Source organism: Saccoglossus kowalevskii, chromosome 17 (assembly GCF_978046115.1).
Source record: "Saccoglossus kowalevskii chromosome 17, keSacKowa6.1, whole genome shotgun sequence".
NCBI lineage: Eukaryota > Metazoa > Hemichordata > Enteropneusta > Harrimaniidae > Saccoglossus > Saccoglossus kowalevskii.
Window position 1 is genome coordinate 1923339 of NC_140657.1, and position 27199 is coordinate 1950537.

Below are 27199 nucleotides of genomic sequence, written 5' to 3' on the forward strand. Positions count from 1 at the left end.
AGCCAGTCAGAAAGCAGCTTGTTTACTCTTTCAACAAATCAAATCATGCTTGCATGAGAATTACCGTACAGAATTCCAACTATGGAAACTGGGTTATTTAACCTTTTCACCACCAGACTTTCATGCCCAAATTTTTCAACACTTTATTTTATTTTTTTATATTTGACAAAATTTTAATCAATTTTCAGTTACTTTTGTCCAAATCTACTGAAGAAAAGTGCAGACTACAAACATGACTATTTTGTGAATTTTTGATGAAAAGAAGGAACTGGTGGTGAAAAAGTTAAGGCATACAAAGCATATCAACGCATACAGATTGAGGTTGTAATGCCATACAGTGATTTTAATATTTGACAAGATATAATATAATTATCATAGATGTGAAATTTCAGGATTATTATAATAAACAAGCCATGCATGGCACAGTCGCTGTTGGTTATCAAATTTAAGATATATAGTTTTGTTTATAGTAATATAGCTGGAATATAACCATGTCAGAAATATGATATTTTAAACATTAAAATGATTGACATCTGTATCTGGTCGTCAAACAAGTACTTGTCCATATTGAGAGATATTGCTATGGAACAGCCATTTTGAATACATGTACCGGTATATATATATAACATGATGTATAACGAAAATATAAAATTTGAATATAATCAGTCAAAGCATTTAAGAGATATGGCTCTAGAAGCCCAATCATTAAAACAAAATGGCCGCCCGTCAGCCATTTTGAATCTGATCTGAAAAATAAAATTAGACCACCTTGAAAAGGATTGTCAAACTAATATATCCGTATATCTGTGACATGATGTATAATGAATATAAAAAATTTGAACACAAATCAGTCAAAACAAGTCAGACATATGGGTCTGGAAACCCATTCATTAAAACAAAAAGGCCACCAGACAGCCATTTTGAATCTGATCTGAAAAATATAATGACGTGCATCAGGAACCCGTAATGTCTAATGTATGTACCAAGTTTGAACGAAAATCCATTCATAAATGCCAGAAATGCTTCATATTTGATGATTTTTTAGCACAAAAATTACAACCATTCGGTCATTTTTAATAGGATCGACAAACCAATATATCTGTCTATCTATGACATGATATATGATGAATATTTAAAATTTGAACATAATCAGTGAAAACAAGTTGAAGATATGGGTCTAGAAGCCCATTCATTAAAACAATGAAATGTTATCTGAAAAACAAAATTATTTGCATCAAGGTTCCATAATGTTCAAAGTATATATCAAGTTTGAACAAAATCCATCTGTAAACAGCCGAGAAATGTTTAATTTTTATGATTTTTTAGCACAAAAATGGCTGCCATTCGGCCATCTTGAATCAGATCGTAAAACAAAATGATGTTCATCAACGTCCTATAATGTCCAACGTATATACAAGGTTTGAACAAAATCCATCTGTAAACAGCCGGGAAATGCTTGATTTTGATGATTTTTAGCACAAAAATGGCCGCTATTCGGCAATCTTGAATCAGATCGTGAAACAAATTGATGTGCATACGTATGATATCATGTATGATGTATGTGTGAAGTTTGATTGTGATTGGTCTAGGCATTTCTAAGATACAGGTCTGGACCACGCACGCACGAACACACGGAGGTCGAAACATAAGTCCCCGTTTTCGGACTGTGTCCGAACAGGGACTAAATATAAACCAGGTTGTTAAACTGGACAGATGTATTATGATCAGTTTAAAACAAAATTTCACAACATCAAAGATTGTACCAGAAATCACAATTTTTGAAATTTTCACTTTTCATGCTACATCTGCTTACAAAAAACATAATTTGTGACTTTGATAAATCACATGCTAGTACACATATTTTTGTAGGTGAGAAAAATTTAGTCATAGATATTCAGTCAATATATACATTGTAAGTATAGAATGTACACATTTTCTGCATGGTTATCGAAAATATATCAATCTTATGTTATACCCCTTAGATGTCTTTGTTTGACTTTGTTATAGTTGCTGATTTTAAACACTAAACATGTACGTAACCAAGGATTAACAAGATAAATTTCATGTACCGTGATATGTGATGAAGCTTTTACCAGAAACGAATTCTTGCAATTTGCGAGAATTTAAAAGCAATCCCATTTTGTGCAAGCTTATCAAACTTAGTTCTAACCAATAGCGACACAGAATGCAGTGAACACTGGGAAATATTCAATTGTGTGAAAAGTAGTGAGCAACATTATTACCGCATCCAAAGTGCAAAACGTATATATTACACAATTCGTAAATATCAATGGCACTTCCAAAAATTTCAATTGGAATTCTAGAAACGCAGGATTTATTTTTTTATTTTGTGGCTATACCGTAATCTTCATCACATACAAGACGGACATATATCCTAATCTTAAAAGTCATTTATACGACACGTAGCAATACACAAGCATGACATAAGACACACGATTGAAGATACATTAACTTTTTCACCAACAGTTCTCAATTTTCATCACATTCACAAAATAGTCATGTTTATCGTCTGCACTTTCTTTCAGAAGTTAGGGACAAAAATAGCCAAATTTTTTGTATGAAAACTGAAAATTGACTAAAATTTTGTCTGTTGGCTCCAAAATCAGGGTTCATTTCAAGAAATACTGGTATTGAACAATATAAGAAAAAATGACAGACAAATTTGGGTGAGAAAGTCTGGTGGTGAAAAAGTAAGCAAGAATTGAAGTATTACAGTACAGTTCTCGCGTAAGCTTTGGTTTCACTTCAGCATCAGCTTCGCTTCAGCATCGCATCATTGTGGCATTGTTATAGCTTCATCGTTGCATCATTGTCGCGACATTAAAAAGTTAGGCAGTTATCGATTCGCTTCATTGTGGCCTTATTATGGCGACAATGTGGCATCAGCATTGCTTATCAAACAAAGAAGTACATGTACAGTACTCATTTTGCCCAACCTCTCACCCGCTTCCGCTTTTCAATCGCTCGATTTTGCGACCGCTTGTTGAATTTGACCAGACAAATTTTCACTTTATTTTCGACTGTGCAAAAATTCGGACTACTAAAAATTTTCTGGTTTTCATAGATCACGGTTCTAGTTTAGTAACCGTGCATAGATGTTGAACAGTCGTCAAAATTCAAATACTTTTTGTTTTAACTATCTGTAATTATATGCATGCAATCTGACCCTTTGATCTAGATTTGGCTGGAATTGGATATTTTATTTAGACAATATTCTGACGTGACGCACTGCAACAAAATGTATTTCAACAGAAGTACGACATGGTTGTCTGGGTTTCTTTTCTTGATTGTGTTGAATTACGATTTGTATAATTATTATTGTTTTTCCCCCAAGGAGAGACAAGCCGAAGGACCATGAAGCTAAATAGAAGTCCCACGCATGAACTGAGTGAAAGAAAATATTTCTAAAGCTAAAATAAAACCTAATATTACCGTTACATTCTCTTTGTGTATTTGTCAATTTTACATATTTTTGGTATGACAGTATGTTCATAAATATCTAGAAAAATCTTTCGTTAATAATTTCACTTGTTTGAAATGTCTACCAACCATGTCCCAATACTTTGTTTAGAATATCGATCCCCGTTGGTTTCTCCAAACGGTCCTGACATCCGTCATTCAACACGATCAGCATTTATTTATTGTAATTCATGCAGGTCATGTCCCGTAATTTGCGGGATGTAAAACCAAAAATTAAACAAGTACTATTTATTTATTATATATTTGTTTTACCTCACAAAACTACAACAGAGTGTAGAGTTATCGCGGTGAAACAGTCGCCTTAAAATCAATGGAACTTCAACGATCCATTTCTCATCTTGAAATAAAAAAAAAAATCAAAGAGCATCGGGGATATATTATTAACCAGTCTTAGCAATCGCTAGCTTTATTTTATTCGACATTTGTTGGCAACTTCCGCGCTAAAAATGGTTGAAAATGTGGGTGTGGTTCTCTCACAAAGTCCTGTTGATAATACGAACAAATATGGTTCTGTGACCCAGGTCGTGCTTCGATCAGGTGACTCTCAGCCAATCAATGATGTTGTAACAAAGCATATTTGACGCAAATTGAAGGGTCGTCGTACCATCCAATCTCTGGCGTCAATTTACATAGTTTTGTGATGTGACAGACTTCACAATTATTCACTGAAAAACATCAGTATATTTTGAGAAATGGACGGGATATGACCTCAATTCAAAAAAAAGAAAAAAAACTGGGCTGAGATACAAATCAGATTTGCAAGTTGGGAAATAAGGTAAGCCAGACAGGGGTAGATGATTTTCAGTATCGAAGAACTTCCGTGTGAATCATGATTTTCAAATTGTTCATCGACTGGTCACCAAATATTAACGGCTACAACTAAATGGACGCGTTTTTTTCTGAAGACCAATAAATTATTTCTGCATGTCAAGCGCTATTCGATTTTTTACAGGGCATGTGGCTCTTTTTATTCGAAAATATTTTTTATGAAAATACATTTAAAGTAGGTATAAATCACTGATCGTGACTTAATTTTGAAAATTGGATGTCAAATTTTACCAGACCGATGCCACCACAACCATCCAATCATAGTTGGGAATGTACGCACTTGTTTTGAAACTTTGTATCAATATGACTGGCGACAACGCACCAGGGGGCATACGTGTGTTTTGCATGTATCAGTAGTCCTGGCATGGGATCGGACTCGGCTAAAACTAATCGAAACACAGAAAAATACCAATGAAATGAGGAATCTGAATCTCTTCTCTTACCAGCAAATAAAATGACCGAAAATAAGGTAATTTTATAACAAGAACAGTTTCATATCGTATATAGCAAATTGTGTTGTATCCGAACGACGATTGTATCGTGTGATTTTATTCCCCTTACCGCCTTGAATTTCAAAACGATTACATATCGAACTTCTGTACATGTTTTTTTCTCTACTGCCTTTTTGTGTGAAAATAATGAGGTCATACTCATGTCACAATATTTTGAAGTTGATGCCATGTTGATGCCATGAGACTGCGTAGCTGAGGCCACGATGATGCCACAAAATAAGAGAGGCGAACACAGCTTCAATTTTCAATGACGCGAAGCTGATGCCACAATGATGCGATGCTGAGGCGACAATGAAGCCATGCGTAGGCGACAACGATGTCACAAAAGCCAAAGCTTTCGCGAGAACTGTACTGTATATAAGAAATAATACACACAAGATATGTGTTTAACAATGATATTGTGGAAATGATTCTGATGTACAGTGAGATAGTTACACTAGTAAGCAGTTGGAATGTTAACAGTCAGAAATGTCAGAGGAATCTGTTGGCAAGGTGGACATTACACAGAGGACTGTGTCAAACAAACATTGAAACATGCAGAGAAACATGTACTGTAGTTGTTTTATTAAAAGCATCTCAATACATCGCATGTTGCAATACAAGTTATTTTGACCATCAAATCATTTATATAAGCAAATGTGCTACTAATAAAGCATAAACAGTACATGAAGGCAAGACATATCAAGGCATGGAAATACAGTTGACATGATAACAAAAATGTAATATCAATGAACAATATAGTGCAGGGCAAATATTATATTACTAGCATGGCAATGAACCAGTGAATGAAGTTGATATCCTTCACATGGATAATGATCATATCATATTCATAGTGTTATGGTTGGGGTGGTAATGCAAAATTCAATCAGTAGCCATAGTTGCTGGCTTGGAATCCTAAACTATTTTTCAAATAATTTACTCATGTATCTTTGCTCACTGCAATGAACACAATTATTGAAAAGCTAAGTTACGGAAATTTAGAACAGGATAGGAACACAGGATTTATATTTAGATTAATAAGACTAAATCACAGTTTAAAAGTGGGTCAATGTCTGTAGAAAGTTGTTTGAAAAATTCAAGCATAAATACACTAGGACAGTGATTTAGAAAAGTTCCATTTTTTTTAAATAAAAGACAAAATGATTCAAGTTTAACTTAATAGTTATCCCATAAATTAATAAGTAGTACTGGGTATTTCTTATGCAACTGTTGTCTTAATGCACGCTTTAAATGTACAGCGAGTCAAATAGATGCACCAAAGATGCAAGTGTGTATAGGCATATAGGGAAGTGTGTGGATAAGAATAGCAATACTATACTTACTTAGCAAAGCCTATAAAGTCTTCATGATTAGTGTTCATGTAAGCTAACTGGATATCAACTAACATTAAAACCTGTAATAACAAGTACACCATTAGTATCTGTACACTATCTCATGCATATTCTTAGATCGAACATTCCGGTATTTTCATCGCCTGGCAACCATCACGATAAAAACAAAAGCTGAAAACTGTATTTTGGGATAGTCGCAGTTCTCCAATAGAGACCTTGATTTTAGAAAAAACTCCAGTCTTATTTTTTTACATGTTTATTGACCTCTCATTTATATGAGAGTAGTCCCATCAGTGATCAAAATGCAAAGAATCGATTTCCAATCCACAAAGATCGCGACATTCCTGGATAATCCTCTAATTCTATTCCCCTACCTGTTCTTTTGTCTTTTGTTCTGTTTCCCTGATGTGCGTTGTCACGATACGTTCTGTTTCATCTCGCAGCCTTGGATAGCGGGCCATCTAAAAATACAAATAACATGCACTGGGTAAATCAGGCACACCGATGTAAGAGTAGCTGGTTTCATCACATAATGCAGGTAGTCTGTTACTAAAAATTGCTATCATACCTTAGATGTATTTTTGGCAAAATTCCCTAATCACATCTTTACAATATACCTCCATAGAATCAAATCTAGACTATGTAATCCTCAGATACAGGAGGCATAGTACAAAAATATTTGCTAATTCTAGGCTGTGCAACCTACAAAGTTTATTTATGAAATTTGCTGTTTTGGTTTTGGTTTTGGAAGATGAAGGTATCTTCCCGTTTCTCTAAAAGTAAAGTAGAACATGGAATGTCAAGGGTTGAGTCACAGAACAGCAAAAATTTAGTTTACATACCTTCTCCCCACACTTTCGCACAACGTTCGTCAATTCTGAAACGACCATGTCAACACATTTCAGTGCAGGTTCTTTGAGTCTGGCAATTTGTCGCTTCACAATAGTCTCAAAAGCCATATCTGGAGTGAACAGACCCACTCTGTAATACAACAAGCGTGATTGATAAGATGCTAAGATCAATGCACAGAAACAGTGTGTAAAGTGTCCGAAGTATTTATGGGTGCCAGGCAACATTTCTGAACGTTTTAACTTGATGTAAAATGCAAGTGCACCAACCCGAATGAAGCGTGTTTGGAAGGTACAACAGACTATACTACTAATTAGAGAATCGGCTCTGGGAATCAAACCGACAAACTCCATTAGATGATACAAGACAAGACGAACACTCTAACCACAGTACAATTGCTCAGGTCTGAACAAAATGAGTGACATGTGGACAAACCAGACTCAGTACGGGACTTGCACACGAATTTACAGTAACACGGTTGTCACATTGCTCTATATTCAGTATGGGTCCCATGTGCCATATATTGCATACACCAAACACTAGCAATATGCCAACTGTTGCACTTGCAGCACACATTATTACCACTCACCGAACACCATGGATATTCTTGATAGCATAGCTTATTTCTCTTCTGAGTTCTTTCTCGTCATACTCCATCTTAACTAGCTCAAATGGAAACCTTTCATGGAATATTCGGTTAATCTTTGCACCACCTGATAATTCCAGCGTGTCAATCTCGTCACCGGAACCTTCAATACGCTTTTCAAAGTCAACACCAAACTGTTGTACCATCCTAACATGTTGCAAATAAAAAGTTTGAGAATGAGGTCAAAACAATTTTCCCGAATGCTGATGATAGCATTTGCATAATGCAACACGATAATACATTACAGATGTTTAAATATAATCTCTGTTGGCAGTGATTTGACAAAAAAAACAGCAATAATTTTTTTTTTTAAACTTGTTGAACGGTAAATTGAGGCTGGAAAAAGTATTTAGCATCATTCACAACTGTGAACAGGTCATGTTGTCTTGCAGTTTACCTATTCACACCTCATTTACAATAGTTGGACGTTTCAGAAATCAAAAGCCCTTATGATGCTTACAGTGGTCAGTTAGATGTTTTCTACAGATCATACGAAGTGGAAATGCATAACACACGCTGGATTTTTAGAAGAGACATGAAGATTGGCTAAAATTTAAAAGAAAACGTATCAATCCCTGGAGAATGCACCATGGCATTGTGGGACATCAACATCAGTGGGTTGACACTATTGGTTGTCTTATAACCTGGTACAAGTAAAATGACCGTTAACTTGGTAACTATAATAGTAAATACATAGGTAACATAATTTTCAGTGAGATTAAAATTTTATTTCAAGTCCTTCACATTCAAATTGCAATAAATAGCCGCAACTGCATAAAAAAAAAAGGTTTTCCTTTGAAATACCAGTGCATCAGTCAATAATAGGATATCTTTATGCTGGAATGGTATGTACATGTATATACAGGTAGATACTTACTGCAGCATGGCTTTAGTTTTACGTGATGGATCATCCGGACGAAAATTTTTAAACTCTGCAACTTCTTTCTCCATCGACAACATCTGTGCTTGGAGTTTGCTGCGTAGCTGCGGCAACGTGTCTCTAATGTGATTGGTCAGTTGCTGACAAAGATAATGGACATACATTTATAGTAAAAATAAGTGCAAATATTCAATGTAAGTTTCATCATTCAGAGTTCAAAGTTCATTTTGTAACAAACCTGATTCAAAGCTTTCTGTAGATATGGTGTTCCTAACCTATCAGCCATGTGCCTATAGGATGGATGACTGAGGAAGAACTTCCTCTCGGATGCCAGTGCAGATTTAATGTCTTTTCGGCCTTCAATATCTTTCTGACCTCTGTTCACAACACCAATATATCCTGAAGATATATGAATTTTGTCAGATTGTTGTAAAGTGTACCGAACACATCAAATACAAAATACACAAGACTGTAATTACCAGCCATATGATGGTGGGATGACTTACCCCTTCTCAAAGGCAGAAGTTTATTTTCTAATATTTCCCGTGCATCTGTACCATCATCAAGTAAATCTAATTTTGTGATCACCCCAATAGTACGTAAGCCTGCAAAAAAAAAGATGTACAATTTCAGGATGAAATGAAGCATGTACCGAAAATAATTGTAACATGCAATACGTATTTCCTATCATTTCCATCATTCTCATTTTCTAGACATCTCTTTTATTCAATTTGATCCAATCAGTATTATTAAAAAAATGTGGAAAGTGCAAACTTGCATTTACCCTTTGAACAAGACACATTTTCCCACCAACATTTTGTAAATGTTGTGTAATGAATACTTCTATAATTCAATTGTTAATTCTGTAAACATTGTCTATACTGTATGTCTTGATCATTATTTTTTCACTTTCAAGTTGTATTTCAGTCTAGTTTTGAACAGTATTTGTAAGACATCAACATCAGAAGTTTCTTGCATATAGCTGAACATAACCCAGAGTCATCAAGTTGACAGAAGATGGACTGATAAAAATCAATATTCATTGTGAAGCATATTTCATAGAAATTATGTCTGAGTCTTGTTACCTGTATATCCATTAAGCCCCCCCCCCTATTGAATTTATGGGACAACTATTATACCCACTGCATCCAATCAAACTTCAAATTTCACATACTTACTGATTATTTGTGTTTAGCACACCCAAAACAGGATTTATTTTGTAAAGACAAATAATAAAGGTACAATACATAGTTTTCAATCAGAATAACTTTCAGATTTGACTTGTGGCCAAGTTACTCAAAATTGAAAGAGTTTTCAGTAGAGTTTTGGATGTACTTTGACTCAAAAATAAATCTACATAATAATTAGTTGTAATACTGGGAAAGAAAACACAGGTACCTTGCGGATCCACCTCTTTGGCAACTTTTAGAGCATCTGAGTTTGCCAAGTCAGAGTTGCCTGGCGTGACTGCTAGAATTAAGCAACTAGGTTTTGTGATAAATTCCATCAGCATCGATCGGATTTGCTGTTCAATATCGGCAGGCTGGTCACCGACCGGTACTTTAGTCATACCGGGAAGATCAATTAAGGTCAGATTCAACACTGAGAACAAAATCAAATATATAACATTGTTACACTATATTAGACCACCACTGTTACTGCACTATTTTTTTTATACTTATGATAGAATTGCCAAAAACAATTAGCTTAGCATCATAGCTACTGTAAAATCTGAATTAAAAAATGTGGCTTGTATTAAAATGATACAATACAACAGAAGTGAGGTGGCTTCTATTAGAGCATCTACACACATGAGAAATTGTGAATTTTTGGTTTTCAATTGTTCAAAAAGAATGTGTCCAACTTCTTATACAGATTTTACAATAATTTGCATACCAATAGAATGCATTAATGCTAAACTATTGTTTAGTAGAGAGCTCCTACTCTATAATGCTCTGGGGAGAACACCACACAGACATTTCCTAACATTTTCCAACAACTGTACTAAATCCAAATGATGCTTACAAAAGTCAGTGAGAGGTCCTATATATACATGTACAAGCAGGAATCCAACTTTAATTCCAAATGGCCACCAGAGCATTGTTAAACACTTAATTAATAATAAGGTAATTAATAATCTATTAATCCTTGCTCAATAAATTTATCAATTTTATTATGAAATTTATTCACATACTAGAATTTATGGCAGGACTCCAGAAAGAGTACCTACACTTTACGCAATTTTTTTTTTAATTATGCTAATTTATTCATGACGTAGCAGTTTCTGTGTCATGAATATTCATTGATTTGTGGATCAATACATTCTAAAAGGGGCGATATATTATTTTGGGGGGAAGAGTTAGAAAGGGGGATTAGCAATCTTTAGGGGGGTCAATACAAAAGAAGGGACCCATTTGGAGAGCAGCATTGATCCTCGTGTCTGTTGTTGCACGTAACCTGCAGCTGTCAACTGCGTTCGTACTTCGTACTAAATCATACTAACCGTACTGGATTCAAACCTGCGATCTCTCACATTGCCTACGTTGTACATACCCACTGAACCATATGGGTAGTCATGCAAATGAATGATTTGTTTTCATATTTAGCTTTATTGCAAATCAGTGTTTGCGAAAAAAGACTGGCAGGCATGGGAATTGAACCCGATCCTCCTGATCACTGTGTAGACAACTGAACCACAAGACCACAATTGATTGACTGGATGTGTTTGCATTTGATAAGACTATATAGTGTGTATATATATATATAGAAATACAACATATTCTATTATTGAGTTACAATTGAGGGTCGGTGATCAGACGGGAAAGTGAGTACAGGAAATCTGTTGCTCCTCGACATCGGCCAAATAACAAAGCCATCGTTTCCGTTTATGCAGAGAGCGTGCACCCATCTAATTTTCCGTTGACACTGTCGTTTTAGTTTTCTATCTTCAGCAGTAGTTTCAATCCATTCAAATAGCTTTATGTTTTTTTTCTCTTAATATTCTTTATAAAACGATATTGATTGCCTAGAAACAGTTTGACCTGCTACACGCTTTATTTGAGAATTTAAAGTGATGAATACACTCATAATAAATTATACTTGCTGATGAAAAAAACATCGTGTGAAACGTACTTCGCGCTCTACTCGCTTTAAAAGCTGCCGCCTATGCTAATGAGCGTAGTTGCGAAAGACCTTACAACTTCAAGATGGCGTTAATGTTACCAGCTCCCTGATGTTACACCGTAATAAGGCAGCCAACACCAACGTGCATGCGTTTTGTAACCCCTTTCATCCCCTCTGGGGGATGTTATATGTTAATTAATCAATGTTAAATACTTGCTGATTATCGAACCGTGCGGCATGTCGTCGGAAAATACTTGTTTATTGTAGTTCGCGAGCAGTCGGCGAAATAACCATTTAAAACTAAACATTTCTATAAGGCATGCTGTGTACCCTTACATCGATCGACCATTGAGATTTGCGCTTTTCGACCAACCAACCAATGTGAATCGTGCTCTTCGCAGAGTGACACTGCGATCCTGTCGCAGAGTGCAATAATCGCACAATCGCGTCGCAGAGTTAGTTTTTAGACCCCCATACATACCTCCCTCCTATGTCTTGGTCAATACTATCACTAAACTGCCTTCATACATATTTTGCTGTATTATCGTGATAAATTCATATTTCAAACATAAAGCCTGATTGATTCAATAGAAATCACATGCTTCCAGAAATTCTAATGTCTACAAATTTCTAGTTTTAGAAAGCAAAAATTTAGGAAGATAATAATTTAAATAATAATAGTGAGTCACGGCTGCCATTTTGTGTACTGCATTTTAGTGGAGGACATATTGCACAAATTACTATTTCAAAAGTGTTTGTTCACTAATTTGATGAAAACATAGTTTCTTATGAACAAATGAAATAGAATTCAAAACACTACAAAGTCATACATATTTCTATTTGAATACTGCAAATCCAGATGTTTAAATGCATTCAAATACTATTATTGTTACTCTTGCTAGATACATTAGTCACACACAACATGTTTCATTATGTACACCAGATACATCGCATAGCAAAGCTTGTGGAGTAAAACAACATGGGCACACTTACCATGTGGAGAATAAACTCGAAGATTGATTGGGATCGGTGATATGCCTTTATTTTTACCGGTTAATCTGTCTGTTTCCGCTTCAATCTCCATACGAATTTCATCAAAATTGGTGAATTTTTTTCCTTTACAGTGGAGGAACTCACCCCATTCTGAAGAGAAAATAAACAATGATCATTCAAAACAAGTAATTACTGGTAATACAACAAACCAACAATGCCAATGTGATCGCTAAATTATCATGTTTAGGGTATGGAGTGACGTAACTAATTGCAGACTGGGATGGATAAAGTCAGATATAAATACGCAGACAGTCCTCCATTGCAAAATTAGTAATGGTGTTCCACCATCATTGGAATTGATGGCGTTTTAGTTTGAGTTTGGTATACACAAGGAACCCTGAAATACAATGTAGGTATACAAGTTATGGAAAAGTATTTTTCTACATGATTATGAAATATGATGACTAAATAAACCTTCAATAACAGAGTACATGTGCGTGTCAATCACATTTATTTCTAATACCGTAATTGTTCTATTAGAAGTGCAAATAAAACAAACATCACAATTTTTGCATACTGAATAATTAAAATATGACTTATTTCGACAATTATTGAATAGGAAAATCTCTAAAATTTACGTAAACACATGTACTACTAATAGAGCAAATACGATAGACAGATATACAGCTTAACAGCTATTTTCCTAGCTTTATTTCTCAAAATTTAGTGATACACAAACTGTGTTCATTATTTATCTCCGGTGTAAAATCACAGCTGCCAAAGCACCGTACATACACATACACATGTACAGAGGCCACTTTCTTTTGAAAGCACCAAGTAAAAGCTTTTTATATAAAGGAATGCATCAATCAAGCGAAAATTGCAATGTATTATTCAAAAGATAAAACGATTGAATTATTAAAACTAAAATAGCACACTTAACATTGATAAGGATGAAATCCACTTTCTGAAAATTAATTGCCCTTGTTTTCATATTATTATAATGGATTAATTATTTTATATAATAAATAAAATTTTTTACTATTTAGTTTACAATTAAAGAAAATATTTTTCTGGATATATAAGTGACCTTTATTTGATAACCTTGGGGACAATTTAAAGCGTTCCATATTATTCATAAACTGAACTAATGATCGTAGTCATCAACATCTTCAATTTAGTTCATTTTTACGTGATTGCTTGAAGCTAAAACTTGTAATATTGAAAACCATAAAATTATTAACAACAATATCAGTCTAAGCAATGAGGATCGTACTAGTATCATAAAAAAAATATAAATATTCAGATATAGTGACAGGGGAGGAAGGGTTATTTGTGACATACACTATTTCTTCATAGTAAACATCAATTTACAAAATAATCAAAGAAAGCTTAGAAAGAACTCCCGTGTGCTGAGAGTATTGGAGACACATTAAAAATTAATTCAAATTACTTGAACTTGAGATGTTGAAGGAAACGTAGAAAACTAATTATGCAAATAAGGTAACTATTATGAACAGATTTAAGTGTAAAACTAATAAGGTCTGCACAATGTACCAAGTTTCATTGAAATGTGATTAGAACCAAGAAAATATTAATTATTATGATAATTAGAGAATTAATATGAACAGATTTTAACCCAAAATTAATCAGGCTGTCTATTGTCCTTGAGCATTTATGTAAGTTTTATTCAAATGTGATGATCAATACTTGAGATATCAGTATTAATTAATTATGTTAATTATGAAGCATAAATATTTACCAAAAACTAATATGGGGTATAGTCCTAGGTTCATTGAAATGTGATGAGTACTCTTTAAAAGTTTCATTGAAATCCAATGAGTGGTTTTTAGACATCAGTGCAACAGCCATAGAACAGCAAAATAATAACTAATTATGCAAATTAGGTAATTAATAGGTAAAATTATTTATCCCAAAATTAATCAGGTCTCTGCATAGTCCTAGAAAATCTATGTCGCGATTAGTACATTTGTACTTGAGATATCAGGTGAAAAGCTGAAAATTAACTAATTATGCTAATAAGGTGATTAATATGCACAAATATTTAGCCAAAAACTAATTAGGTCTCTGCATAGTCCTCAAGTAACAATGTACCAAGTTTCATTGAAATGTGATCATTACTACTCGAAATATCAAATACTGAAAATTAATTACCCTAAAACTATCAGGTATGTGCAGTATCATATGACATCTATGTACCAAGTTTTATTGAAATGTTATGATTAGTACTTGAGATATCAGTGAAAAAGCCGAAAATTGATTAATCATTATGTAAATTAGGTAATTAATAATATTAACAGATTTTTACTCAAAACTAATCAAATATGCGCATTAGTTCAGAGCATCTATGTGCCAAGTTTCATTGAAATCCAATGAGTGGTTCTTCAAAAATCAGTGGAACAGTCATAGAACAGCTAAAAATCAGCTAATTATCATGCAAATTAGGTAATTAATATTCATAGATTTTTACCAAAACCTAATCAACTCTGCGCATTATCCCAGAGCATCTATGTACCAAGTTTCACCAAAATTTGATTCGTGGTTCTTGAGATAACGGTGGAACAAAAAAGTGACATACATACATACATACATGTACATACATACATACATACATACATACATACATACATACAATACATACAGACAGGGTAACTGCAAAGACTCCCTTTTGTGCTTCGCACACAGGAGTCAAAAAATAATCAAATTTATTTTCCAATCTTATGTTAAACCAGCCCTGAATACTGTAAAATATTTTATTTTCGCTTGAAATTTATTAACGCTATTTTAGCTGAAGGGATGATTCAGTGAAAATAAAATCCAGTGAATATACCTTTTTTTCTATATTTCACATTCAATTCACCAAAAATCAGTGCAAATAAATTCCATATAAAACACCTAAATAGCCTTTTCAGCGAAAATTAATTCCAGCTAAAATGAAGTATTTTACAGTATCAATATTTCAGATTTGGTTGTTTTATTACAATCAAGCTGGATATCTTGAATTCTTATTTTAAATTAAAAACACACATGAAATGTACCAATACTCTCTGATATTCATTATAATCATGTAGGTTGCAAAGGTCAAAAGGTTGCATCTACACACTTAAACCAATTACACCTCAAATAATAAGAAATGGATTTTAACAATCGCATTGAACCTAAGTATTAAATCAATCATGAGAAAAACCGGTATTATTTATACATGTTCCTCGGTAGTGTTGATTTCACATATATTAAAAACGAAATTGAAGATATATGCATTACAATACTCATTCAACTGATTTAGGAATACAGCAGCAACCATGCAATATATTCTCTATTGAATAACCACCAACACTACGGACAGGATATTTTTACTCTTATGTACTAAAAATAAATAAATTAACTTGCAGGTATAGTTACGATTTATTAACTTTTAACGTCTTAGCCTTCATTAATCACAAAGCAGAGGCAGTGGTTACCTCTATACATGCAAGAATAAATAGTTTATAACAACCATATGATAAGACCATTCGCCCACACATATACACCAATTCTAATTCCAGCAATATGGCAAGATTTAACCTTTGACCACCCTGCATGATGTTGAGTTTTGTCGTGATAAAAATAATTTGTGCTTGTTGAATTACACTCCAAAATGACAATTTTACTGTAATAATTTGTCTACCGGGGTAAATTGGAACACATCAACGACTGACACAATTATTTGGTTTATATAAACCAAGATTACAATACCATATTTGTTCTATTAGTAGTACATGTGTTCAGGAAATTACCAATTATTATATGGTTGAAAAAATAAGTGAATGTTTCTCAGCTTATAACAAATAGTATCTTGGGTTTATATAAGCTAATACAATGTATGAGAAAATATGTGTGAAGGAAATTATGGTTCAGACACGATTCTGGTGTGACATTTACTGTATTTTTAATATATGAATTACATATGCATTTTCAGACTTAAATAAATACTGATTTTTCATGTAAAGTTTGAATACAATGAAGTGAGTACTGTAAATGCATTAATTATTCAATGGGTTTTAATTTTGTTTTTTTTTGCTGATTCGTAAAATCCTTGAAATTAAAGTGAGCATGTAAAACAAGCAGCCTCTCGGCTGATATAGCTCCGCTGTTAGCAAGGCACATTTCAATTAAAGAAGATATCATTAGAAAATGAACATTATGTATAAATATGTATAGCAATTGGACCTATATATGTAATATCAAAACAATCGGACTTGCGATTTTTAACAAGAAGTCAAAAATATCACTTTTTACCAAAAATAACAAAAATATTCACCAAAATGAGAGAATTGAGGATATCATCACAAAATGAACAAATCTGAGAAAGGTCCACATGTAGTATCTGTATATGCAATATCAAAGCAATTGGACTTGCAGTTTTTAACAAGAAGTCGAAAATATCACTTTTTACCAAAAATGACAAAAATATTCACCAAAATTAGAGAATTGAAGATATCATCACGAAATGAACAAATCTGAGAAAGGTCCACATGTTGCATCTATATATGCAATATCAAAGCAATTGGACTTGTGGTTTTTATCAAGAAGTCGAAAATATCACTTTTTACTAAAAATTACAAAAATATTCAACAAAATTAGAGAATTGAAGATATCATCATGAAATGAACAAATCTAAGAGAGGTCCACCCCAGGTACATACACACCAAGTATCAAAGCATTCAGGCTTGTAGTTTTCAAGAAGAAGTCGAAAAAGTAGAACATTGACACGGACGACGACGGACGCTGACGACGGACAATCACTCATATGATAAGCTCCGCTCGACAGCAGCAGCGGAGCTAATAAGAATAAAACTCATTGATTCACATGTAAATTTAAAAACTTAAAACCCAGTGAATATGCTAAAAATATTAAAATTAAATACCAGTGAAAATAATTGTTTTTACAGTATGTGCATACCCTATTTGTATTAGTGAACACATGCTTACACAGATGTCAGTGGAATAGATATGGTCAAAATGCTCACTTCTATTGGAGATGTGTTTCTAATAAAACAAGTCATTGAAAATGACACAGTTCCCGTTAAATTTTTAAAAGTTCTCTTTGTGCTCGTCATATTAAAGCGAAGAAGTTGTTGCGAGCGTGTCCTTGAAACTTGAGTTCCAAGTGGCGTATACAACAGAATGTTTATTTACATCAAAACACGTGTTCCTTGTAGTAGTAATATAGCCAAAAATAAAAAAAAAACGTTATTCGGCCATCTTTGATCTGATTATGAAACACACTGATGTGTAGGATGTATGTGCCAAATATGAATGAAAATGGTACATAAATTGTGGAAATATAGCAGTAAGGCCAAAAAGTCAGATGGCTGTCAATCGGCCATCCTTGACCAGATTTTGAAACAAATTGTCATGGACATGCATTCTAACATGCATAAAGTACATGTATGTGCCAAATTTGAATGAAAACTGACAGAGCACGTCCAAGATACCGCATAAAAAAAAACTAAAATACAAGATGCCTGCCAGTCGACCATCTTTGATCCAATTGTGAAATAAATCGTCATAGACATGTATCCTAACATGTATAATCTATGTACCAAGTTTGAATGACAATTGACAAAGCATGTCCAAAATACAACATTTTCAAAAAACAAGGTGGCTGCCAGTCGGCCATTTTGAATCAAATCACCTAAACCACTGCATGTGCATATGTCCCACATAAGGTACTAGGCACATGCAAAGAATGAACGGAATCGGTCCACAGGATTCTGAAATATGACTCTGGACAGAGTGACGCACCGACGGACGGACACACGGACAGACTCAGGAAATCACGGATGGTCGGGGGACATGTATCCTAACATGTATGATCTAGTATGTACTAAATTTGAATAAAAACTGACAAAGCATGTCCAAAATACAACATTTTCATAAAAACAAGATGGCTGCCAGTCGGCCATCTTTGATCCAATTGTGAAATAAATCGTCATGGACATGTATCCTAACATGTATAATCTATGTACCAAGTTTGAATGAAAACTGACAAAGCATGTCCAAAATACAACATTTTCAAAAAACAAGATGGCTGCCAGTCGGCCATCTTTGATCCAATTGTGAAATAAATCGTCATGGACATGTATCCTAACATGTATAATCTATGTACTAAGTTTGAATGAAAACTGACAAAGCATGTCCAAAATACAACATTTTCAAAAAATAAGATGGCTGCCAGTCGGCCATCTTTGATCCAATTGTGAAATAAATCGGCATGGACATGTATCCTAACATGTATAATCTATGTACCAAGTTTGAATGAAAACTGACAAAGCATGTCCAAAACACAACATTTTCAAAAAACAAGATGGCTGCCAGTCAGCCATTTTGAATCGAATCGCTAAACCACTGGATGTGCATATGTCCCACATAAAGTACTAGGCACATGCAAAGAATGAACGGAATCGGTCCAAGGGATTCTGAGATACGACTCCGGACAGACGCACGGACGCACAGACGGAGACCGAATGGGGACTAATAAATACGGTACTAGTATACACTCTATCGTGAGTGACATAATTGAATAGGACAATCCTATGTATTTTTTAATTATTTTTTAATATAAAAAGAAAAATTCTATACAAATTACTTCTGTGAAGTAATCAATGAAATGAGACAAACATAAAATGATAAATTTGCATAGATTTTAGTGGAAACATTTCATCAGCTAGCTTTTGATCAATTAGAAGTAATTGTGAGAGATTTTATCTTGACTCAAATTATGTGAAAACCTTCAGGCTAAATTTTAAGTAGGTTATTCACACAAATGTTCTGACAAGCAGTCTGATATAGCACTGCTGGATAGTTAGACAGTTAAAAATAGATTTTTTTATTAAAAACAACAAAAATATTCACTAGAATAAAAAAAATTAAACATATTGTCACAAAATGCAAAATGAACAAATATGGCAGAGGTCCACCAAGGTGTCTACATCAAAGCAACTGGGCTTGCTATTTTAAAGAAAGTAGCAATTTTACGAAAAATGACAAATCTGAGGGAGGTCCACCCAAGATACGTATATGTATATACTAAGTAAAGATGACGAACACAAACGAAAGATAATCAATAATATGAACAACTCTGCTCGGTCGACTATAAAATCAACAGTTGCCATAATGACAAACAGATAAACACCTCAACAGAAATAAACTGCTAAAGCAAAATATTACATCAAAATTCGGAAAGAATACGAGTCACACATTATCCTACACTGATTTTTCCCACAAACACAGTGTAGTTAGTTACGATATGTTCTAATGCTCTTAAGATGGACAAAAGTACATTTACACAATAACATACAGTCAATTTATCATCAAAGACAGTTTCATTATTGATGAGACTGCCAAATTGCTAGACAGGACAGAATAGAATGCGACATTTGAACATTACATCTTAATGAACAAATTGTATTAAGTGCTAACATTAATCTCAGAGTACAAAACCCATGATAATACAGAGTTCTCTTATGAAATTTAATTGCCCAGCTTGAGTTCTATAATACATGTACAAGTACACCAATGTACCAATTCAGTCTCTACTTGGATTACAATTGGCCTGCTTTCTTGCAGATTATTCCTTTTTAGGATAAAAAAAACAGTTACAAATACTATGCATACAAATTCACAGATTCCATATTTTGCATGAAATCAGATAAAATAAATCATATGTACAAAATGTTTCATTCAGTTATTGTAATTAACAGTAGATCTGTTCCATTCCTCTCTACAATGTAGAAATAAAAATGTAGAACACAAAGACTGTCCTCTCAAGCATGACTGATTTTGTAGGGATATTCAGTCAAAATAAAATCCCCCAAAATAAAGTTATGACTGATAGTCATGTCATGACATAGTCCATATTACCATACTTCCCCGATCATAACCCCTCCCCTCTATTTTTGGAGATTTAACAAGTTGAGGGCATCCCCTATTATCAACCCAAGGTGTGTTTACGGGGCATCAACAACATTTATTAAATATGCATGTAAAAAATGTGCTTCATTGCATGAAAATTGTGCTTGGTACAGCAGTTTGGGTCATGAAACCTGATCATTGGACATCATTTTACATTTCCGTGTCCATTGAGAATATTGTGAATAGGGTGTGAACAGGTAAACTATTCGAGTAAATGTGAGTAAACGTGCCTGTTGGCGTCCGTGAAGGTGTTTAAATACATCCACACTTGCGAATCACCAGATTTTAGGGCGAAATCAGATCGCATTTTAACATAGCAGAAATTCACTTCCGCATCACATTAAAAACAAGCAGCCTGTCGGCTGAGATAGCTCCGCTGTTAGCAATGCACATGGCAATTAAAGAACAGAAGATATCATTAGAAAATGAACAAATCTGAGAGAGGTCCACATGTAGTACCTATATGTATAATATATCAAAGCAATTGGACTTGCGGTTTTCAACAAGAAGTCGAAAATATCACTTTTTACCAAAAATTACAAAAATATTCACCGAAATTAGAGAATTAAAGATATCATTACAAAATGAACAAATCTGAGAGAGGTCCACATGTAGTACCTATATATGTAATATCAAAGCAATTGGACTTGCGGTTTTCAACAAGAAGTCGAAAATATCACTTTTTACCAAAAATTACAAAAATATTCACCAAAATTAGAGAATTAAAGATATCATTACAAAATGAACAAATCTGAGAGAGGTCCACATGTAGTACCTATATATGTAATATCAAAGCAATTGGACTTGCGGTTTTCAACAAGAAGTCGAAAATATCACTTTTTACCAAAAATTACAAAAATATTCACCAAAATTAGAGAATTGAAGATATCATTACAAAATGAACAAATCTGAGAGAAGTCCACATGTAGTACTTATATATGTAATATCAAAGCAATTGGACTTGCGGTTTTCAACAAGAAGTCAAAAATATCACTTTTTACTAAAAATGACAAAAATATTCACCAAAATTAGAGAATTGAAGATATCATCATGAAATGAACAAATCTGAGAGAGGTCTACCCAAGGTACATATACACCAAGTATCAAAGCATTCAGGCTTGTAGTTTTCAAGAAGAAGTCGAAAAAGTAAAACATTGACACGGACGACGGCGACGACGACGACGGACAATCACTCATATGATAAGCTCCGCTCGACAAAGTCGACAGCGGAGCTAAAAATACATCGTCAATAATCGAAAAACTTGGGTAGAATGACACAACATTTTAATTGGTTAATGAAAGACTTGACGTGTTAGGTCAAAGGACGTAGTTTCAGGTCAAATCATGCTGAAAATTGCTGGAAATTGCTTTGAATCAAGAGTTTGCGTATGATCAAAAACATCCCACAACTAAGATAATGATAAAGATCTTGCCTTCGACTGTTTTCTCACAGAACCTACCCATTATTTCACTGTAAATTCAAACAGTATGTAAATTGTATTGTAATAAATGTGTGTATTTTTATGAACATTTTTGTTTCTTCACTATGTCAATAACTCGTTTTTCTTCAAAAAGACATAAATCATCTTTTCTCAAGTGGTCCTTTTCTGACCCCTGGGTTTATGATCGGGGAAGTACGATAGTAATAGTAAATAGTAATAGAAAATAAATCAGAACATGAAACAAATTACATGTAATAATGTATAATGTACTTGTAAAACATCCGCATTCAGCAATTTTTAATCCGATCTGAAAAAACATGATAGCATTATAAATATACATGTTTATTGTATGTATCAAGATGGACAATAGTTGTTCACGTAACTATAAGGGAAGAGTAGGAAATCAAACGGGCGGTGCACCGTGGTCATTATCACGGTGGTGGTGGGTGCTAGCCGGTCGACCGCATTTTATGCAAATTTATGCATAGATTCCATGACGCCGACTGACCGTGGTAGTCTGCGGTAGGCTCGCACAGCAATTCACACTTATTGTCAAGACCATTAATGAACACAAAGAACTGGAAGATTAAGTTCCAATGAAAAATTAAACCAATTTGTCTATAATAGTTGACATTATTTTATTTGCCTGAGCCTTGGAATAAAATCACAAAACGATCCAGAAAGACGTAGAGATCAACATAATATAAAATATGATCGCATTATTTTGTGAATATATATCATGCATGGTCTCAGAAAATGTTTAGAAAGATTAATATTTCGCGTAGACCAAATATAATCATGCATAAGTATAAATTCAAAGTGTTTTAATACAAGAACATGCACTAAGAAGGAAAAGCAAGCCAAAGTCAAAATGGGGTGTATCATGGACTTGGTACAACATGCGCTGCGACAGTTGAGTGATCGTCAATATCATTTTGGGGCACAATTGAACTTCAAGTACTTGGCAAAACTTCCTACGCGACGATGCTGACATCAAGTGTGTGTTGATCGAAGTTTGACCCCAAGTCACGCACTGAACTGGCGCGTTACCTTAGCAACCCTTTTTCTTTCTTGGTCCGCGCGTCAATCTAGTAAAATTGTTATTATATCCGGCGGTACTGTAATAACACAACTTGTACCCAACTCTGTATTGGCTTTGAATATTTCAACATCGTTTACTTAATGTGCTGCTTTTCTAATAATGCAAATATGTTTACAGTATTGCACAGGCTCTAAATATTTCAACTTTGCAATGTATTGCTTTTATAATAATTACGCAAACTAAGTTATTTTTATTATTGTTGGGACACTAACCGGGGCTATTGGGTCTGTGAATATTTCAATATTACCTACTTGATAATGCGGTGCATTCGTAATTATTACGCAAATATAAACATGGGCGCATTTAAATCATTGAAAAAAATAGTCAGGTCCCGGAGCCAGGTGTCTAACGAAAGTCGAGAAAATATTTTACATACTTTTATTCGGAATAAAGTGAACATGTAACATTAACCATACAATAACATACAATATCATGCGTAATGTTAATTTTTTCTATAATAAACTCGCAGCGCACTTCGATCGCATTATTCGCGTACATTTCGACTGAACTCTAATAACCACGTGTTTGAAATACGTGCGGCAAAGGGCAATGACCTCAATGAGTTCACGCACTGACATTTAAATTCGGGCCACCCAGTTTGACGCAAAACGATATAGTTACTTAACATTTGTTCAATAAATCTGTAAACTCTCACAAATACCAATGACGCGAAAAGTTAACTGAAAGGCAACGTCGTTTTTGACAAAAAAAAAACTATCAATACAAGATTATGTGTGCAAGGTTAGATTTATAGAATGTACATGACCGCTTAACTCTGTTTTTTTTAATAATCATGTTGCACGTGAAACACAGGAGACATTTTAGTTCGTTCATTTCTTGTTTACCATTCTTGAACTTTTTGTCTGGAATGCAATACAGGCAAAGAATAAACATTAATGATACCCACCGTTGTCAAATCAACAAGAGGCTCGAATCAAGAAGGCTCGGCTATTTAAAACTTGGTAAATAACATTCTTTTCAAGTGGTAGACTTTATTCCAGTGTAACAAACGTTAAGTGAAATGTATGGACAAGTCATAATACTCGTACCTTCGAAAGTTACGAGTTTTACTCTTGGAATTGGTGATAAATACATGCATAAAATACAACAAATACCATTGTTTCACGCAACAACAATTCGTATACAGCATTGGACTTATGGATTTTTATATTAATAAAATACGTGGGCCGATAATATTACCATATGTTTAGTATTTCCATGCCAGCGATGCTCGTAACCTGCTCTATTTAAAAACAGCTATTTGAAACAAAGGCTCGTGGAATCACAAAGGAAACTGTTAAGTACATATTTCACACCTTTCCTACGACCGCGGTTACAACTGGTACTTACTGGTACCGCGGTAGAGACCCCTAATTATAAGCAGTCCGCGGCTCTCCCCGGTGTACCGTACTCTCCTCTAACTCCTCTAACGGAAAGGCTGAAATGATTGATTTTGATGATTTTTTTTACATTAAAATGGTCGCCATATGCGTGACATTATGCATTATGTACATGTATGTCAAGTCAGAGATATAACTCTGGAACAGGTTTCCTTGAAAGGAAATAGCTGCCAGTCGTCCATTGGAACAGTGGAACAGATTTCATTGAAAGGAAATGGCTGCCAGTCGGCCATTGGAACAGTGGAACAGGTTTCATTGAAAGGAAATGGCTGCCAGTCGGCCATTGAAACAGTGGAACAGGTTTCATTGAAAGGAAATAGCTGCCAGTCGACCATTGGAACAGTGGAACAGGTTTCATTGAAAGGAAATGGCTGCCAGTCGGCCATTGGAACAGTGGAACAGGTTTCATTGAAAGGAAATAGCTGCCATTCAGCCATTTTAAATCCAATTTGAAAAATTAAATGACATGCATCAAGGTCCTATTTTTAATGTATGTATTGGTACTTAGTTTAAATGAAATAAATCCATTCATCCATACCAAGATCCGGTTTTGGAAAGTCCGAAATGCTTGATTTCTTGATTTTGTTAATTTCTCAACATTAAAATGGTTGCCATTTGGCCATCTTGAGTCAGATTATCAAACAAACAAATATGTACTTATGTGCGACATTATGTACGATGTATCTATAGTTTGAATGTAATTGGTTAATGCATGTAAGAGATTGCCACCAGATGGCCCTTTTTTTGAACATTTTTTGTGATCACTTCTGTTTGTCATTTTAAAAATCAATGACAATGCAACTTATTTTGCAATTTTATTTTTCTCCACAAAGATGTAATATTTTCTCTGGTCTTGCACATGGTGTTCAAAAATTGTCCTTTGGTTTATCGGGGTAGAGGGAGGCTGCTAAAATTATTGAAAAAAAAGTTAAGTGTGAGGCAGTAAAAATAGACTAGGTCGGGTTATAGAAACTACACGATTTTTTTTCTTTTGGTTTCTCTTGAAGTACATTATTAAAGGGCGGTAGTCGTCGCACCACGTCCTGCACGATATGGGACTTATTCCAACTTACACAACGCATGTAAAATACCTCATTTGTTTACATGAACACACGTGACGACCACCGCCCTTTTAAAATTCAACGTTTTTGGCCATAGACATTCCTGGTCTTTACACAAGCACATACAATAATAATCCTAAAACAGCAAATACACTAAGTATTCAAATTATTTAAGTCAACATTAGTTTAACAGTTTGCAACTGAAAAACTGTTTTATTGATTGTTCCTATTTTGATAGTTGTATGATCTGTTTTGGGTTCAAAGTTTCTCCAAAAAAGAAATAAATTTATTTTTGTTGTGTTTTTTTTTTGGGCCTAATGTGCAATTAAGTTAAAATATAATAGGCATGCATATGGACATCAGTTTTAAATTATCGTAAAATGCTTTAATCTAGTTGGAATTAATTTTCGCTGAAAAGACTTTCAGTGTTTTGTATGGAATATATTTTTACTGATTTCTGACGAGTTTAATTTAAAACATGCTTTTATTTTCACTGAATCATTCCTTCAGTGAAAATAGCAAAAATAAAGTATTTTACAGTAGGCTACCTCCACACAACAATCCTAGTCTATAAAGTTCTACAACTGTATACTTTATGTATTACCTGTTGAATAAATTCACAAATATTTACAATATAGCTCTGACTAATGTAGGGTGTAAGATGATGGTATTTGCTTGTAAGCAAGAAATATTTTGCTTTGTTTGTCATTCTTTTCTTACCTGCTTTAGCATAGTTCAACTGTAACACTAGAGGTCTCCTGGTAACAATACCACTGCCACGAGGAAGGAAATCTCTGGAAAAAAAACAGACACAACTTGTATCAATATACAGGTACATCAAACAACAGTTATATTTGCTTCACTTCTAAACTTATCAAATAAATTTTATAAAAATTGTAGATACATGTATATTTGTCATAGAAGTTTTAATATTTGTCTATTAAGTGACTGCTATCAAATTGGGTTGCCATGGATGTCACAAATATCAGGCCTCTTGAATTTTCAAGGTTACCGGTAATTCAAAACAGAATACACGATTTATGTAACCTTTACTAGTAAATAATGATTATGTTACAAGCTAGTCAGGCTAGCAGCCAGGTTCATTCAACTAGTCCTGCTAATAATTAACTATTAATAATTAATAAGACTACACGACTAGCACAAATGTCAAACCCTGTAATACCAAAGCAGCCAAGGTATCACGAGGAGAAACATTGCTATGCATGTCAATTATGTAGGCATCTTAAGATTAGACACACAGATAATGCACTTGCAATTACTCTATGGGAATTGAAATGGTAACCCCAGCACTATTGTATGCAAGAAGAGGCACCCTTAACTTGCCTAAAAACAAACATCATTTAATTTTGGGTAAGTTGGGGGAGATTGAGGCAGAAATTGGGGTTAACGAAAACCCTGAATTTTATGCAGCAGTGTATATTTTTTTTTGAAGGGCGGCAGTTGTCACGCCGCCTCCTGTTCAATTCGTAGCGACGTGCACAACGTGTGTAAAATACATTGTTTATTTACATAAAATTTAAACACGTGCTGCGT

The 27199-nt window shown here is 34.1% G+C and overlaps 1 protein-coding gene across 7 annotated transcripts in view; it reads right to left on the bottom strand.

Moving 5' to 3' along the window:
- The window catches only part of LOC100369408 (dynamin-1-like), a 44884-nt gene that overhangs the window by 15278 nt on the left and 2407 nt on the right, over positions 1-27199 (bottom strand). For all 7 annotated transcript variants that reach the window (XM_085492225.1, XM_085492223.1, XM_085492222.1 and 4 more), the window contains exons 2-11: positions 26366-26439; positions 12664-12813; positions 9946-10149; positions 9054-9152; positions 8786-8946; positions 8545-8687; positions 7611-7814; positions 7015-7153; positions 6547-6633; positions 6164-6234 (exon numbers count right to left, since the gene is read on the bottom strand). In XM_085492225.1, the coding sequence (XP_085348351.1) occupies positions 6164-6234; positions 6547-6633; positions 7015-7153; positions 7611-7814; positions 8545-8687; positions 8786-8946; positions 9054-9152; positions 9946-10149; positions 12664-12813; positions 26366-26439 (1332 nt within the window). The remainder of the gene's footprint in view (positions 1-6163; positions 6235-6546; positions 6634-7014; positions 7154-7610; positions 7815-8544; positions 8688-8785; positions 8947-9053; positions 9153-9945; positions 10150-12663; positions 12814-26365; positions 26440-27199) is intronic.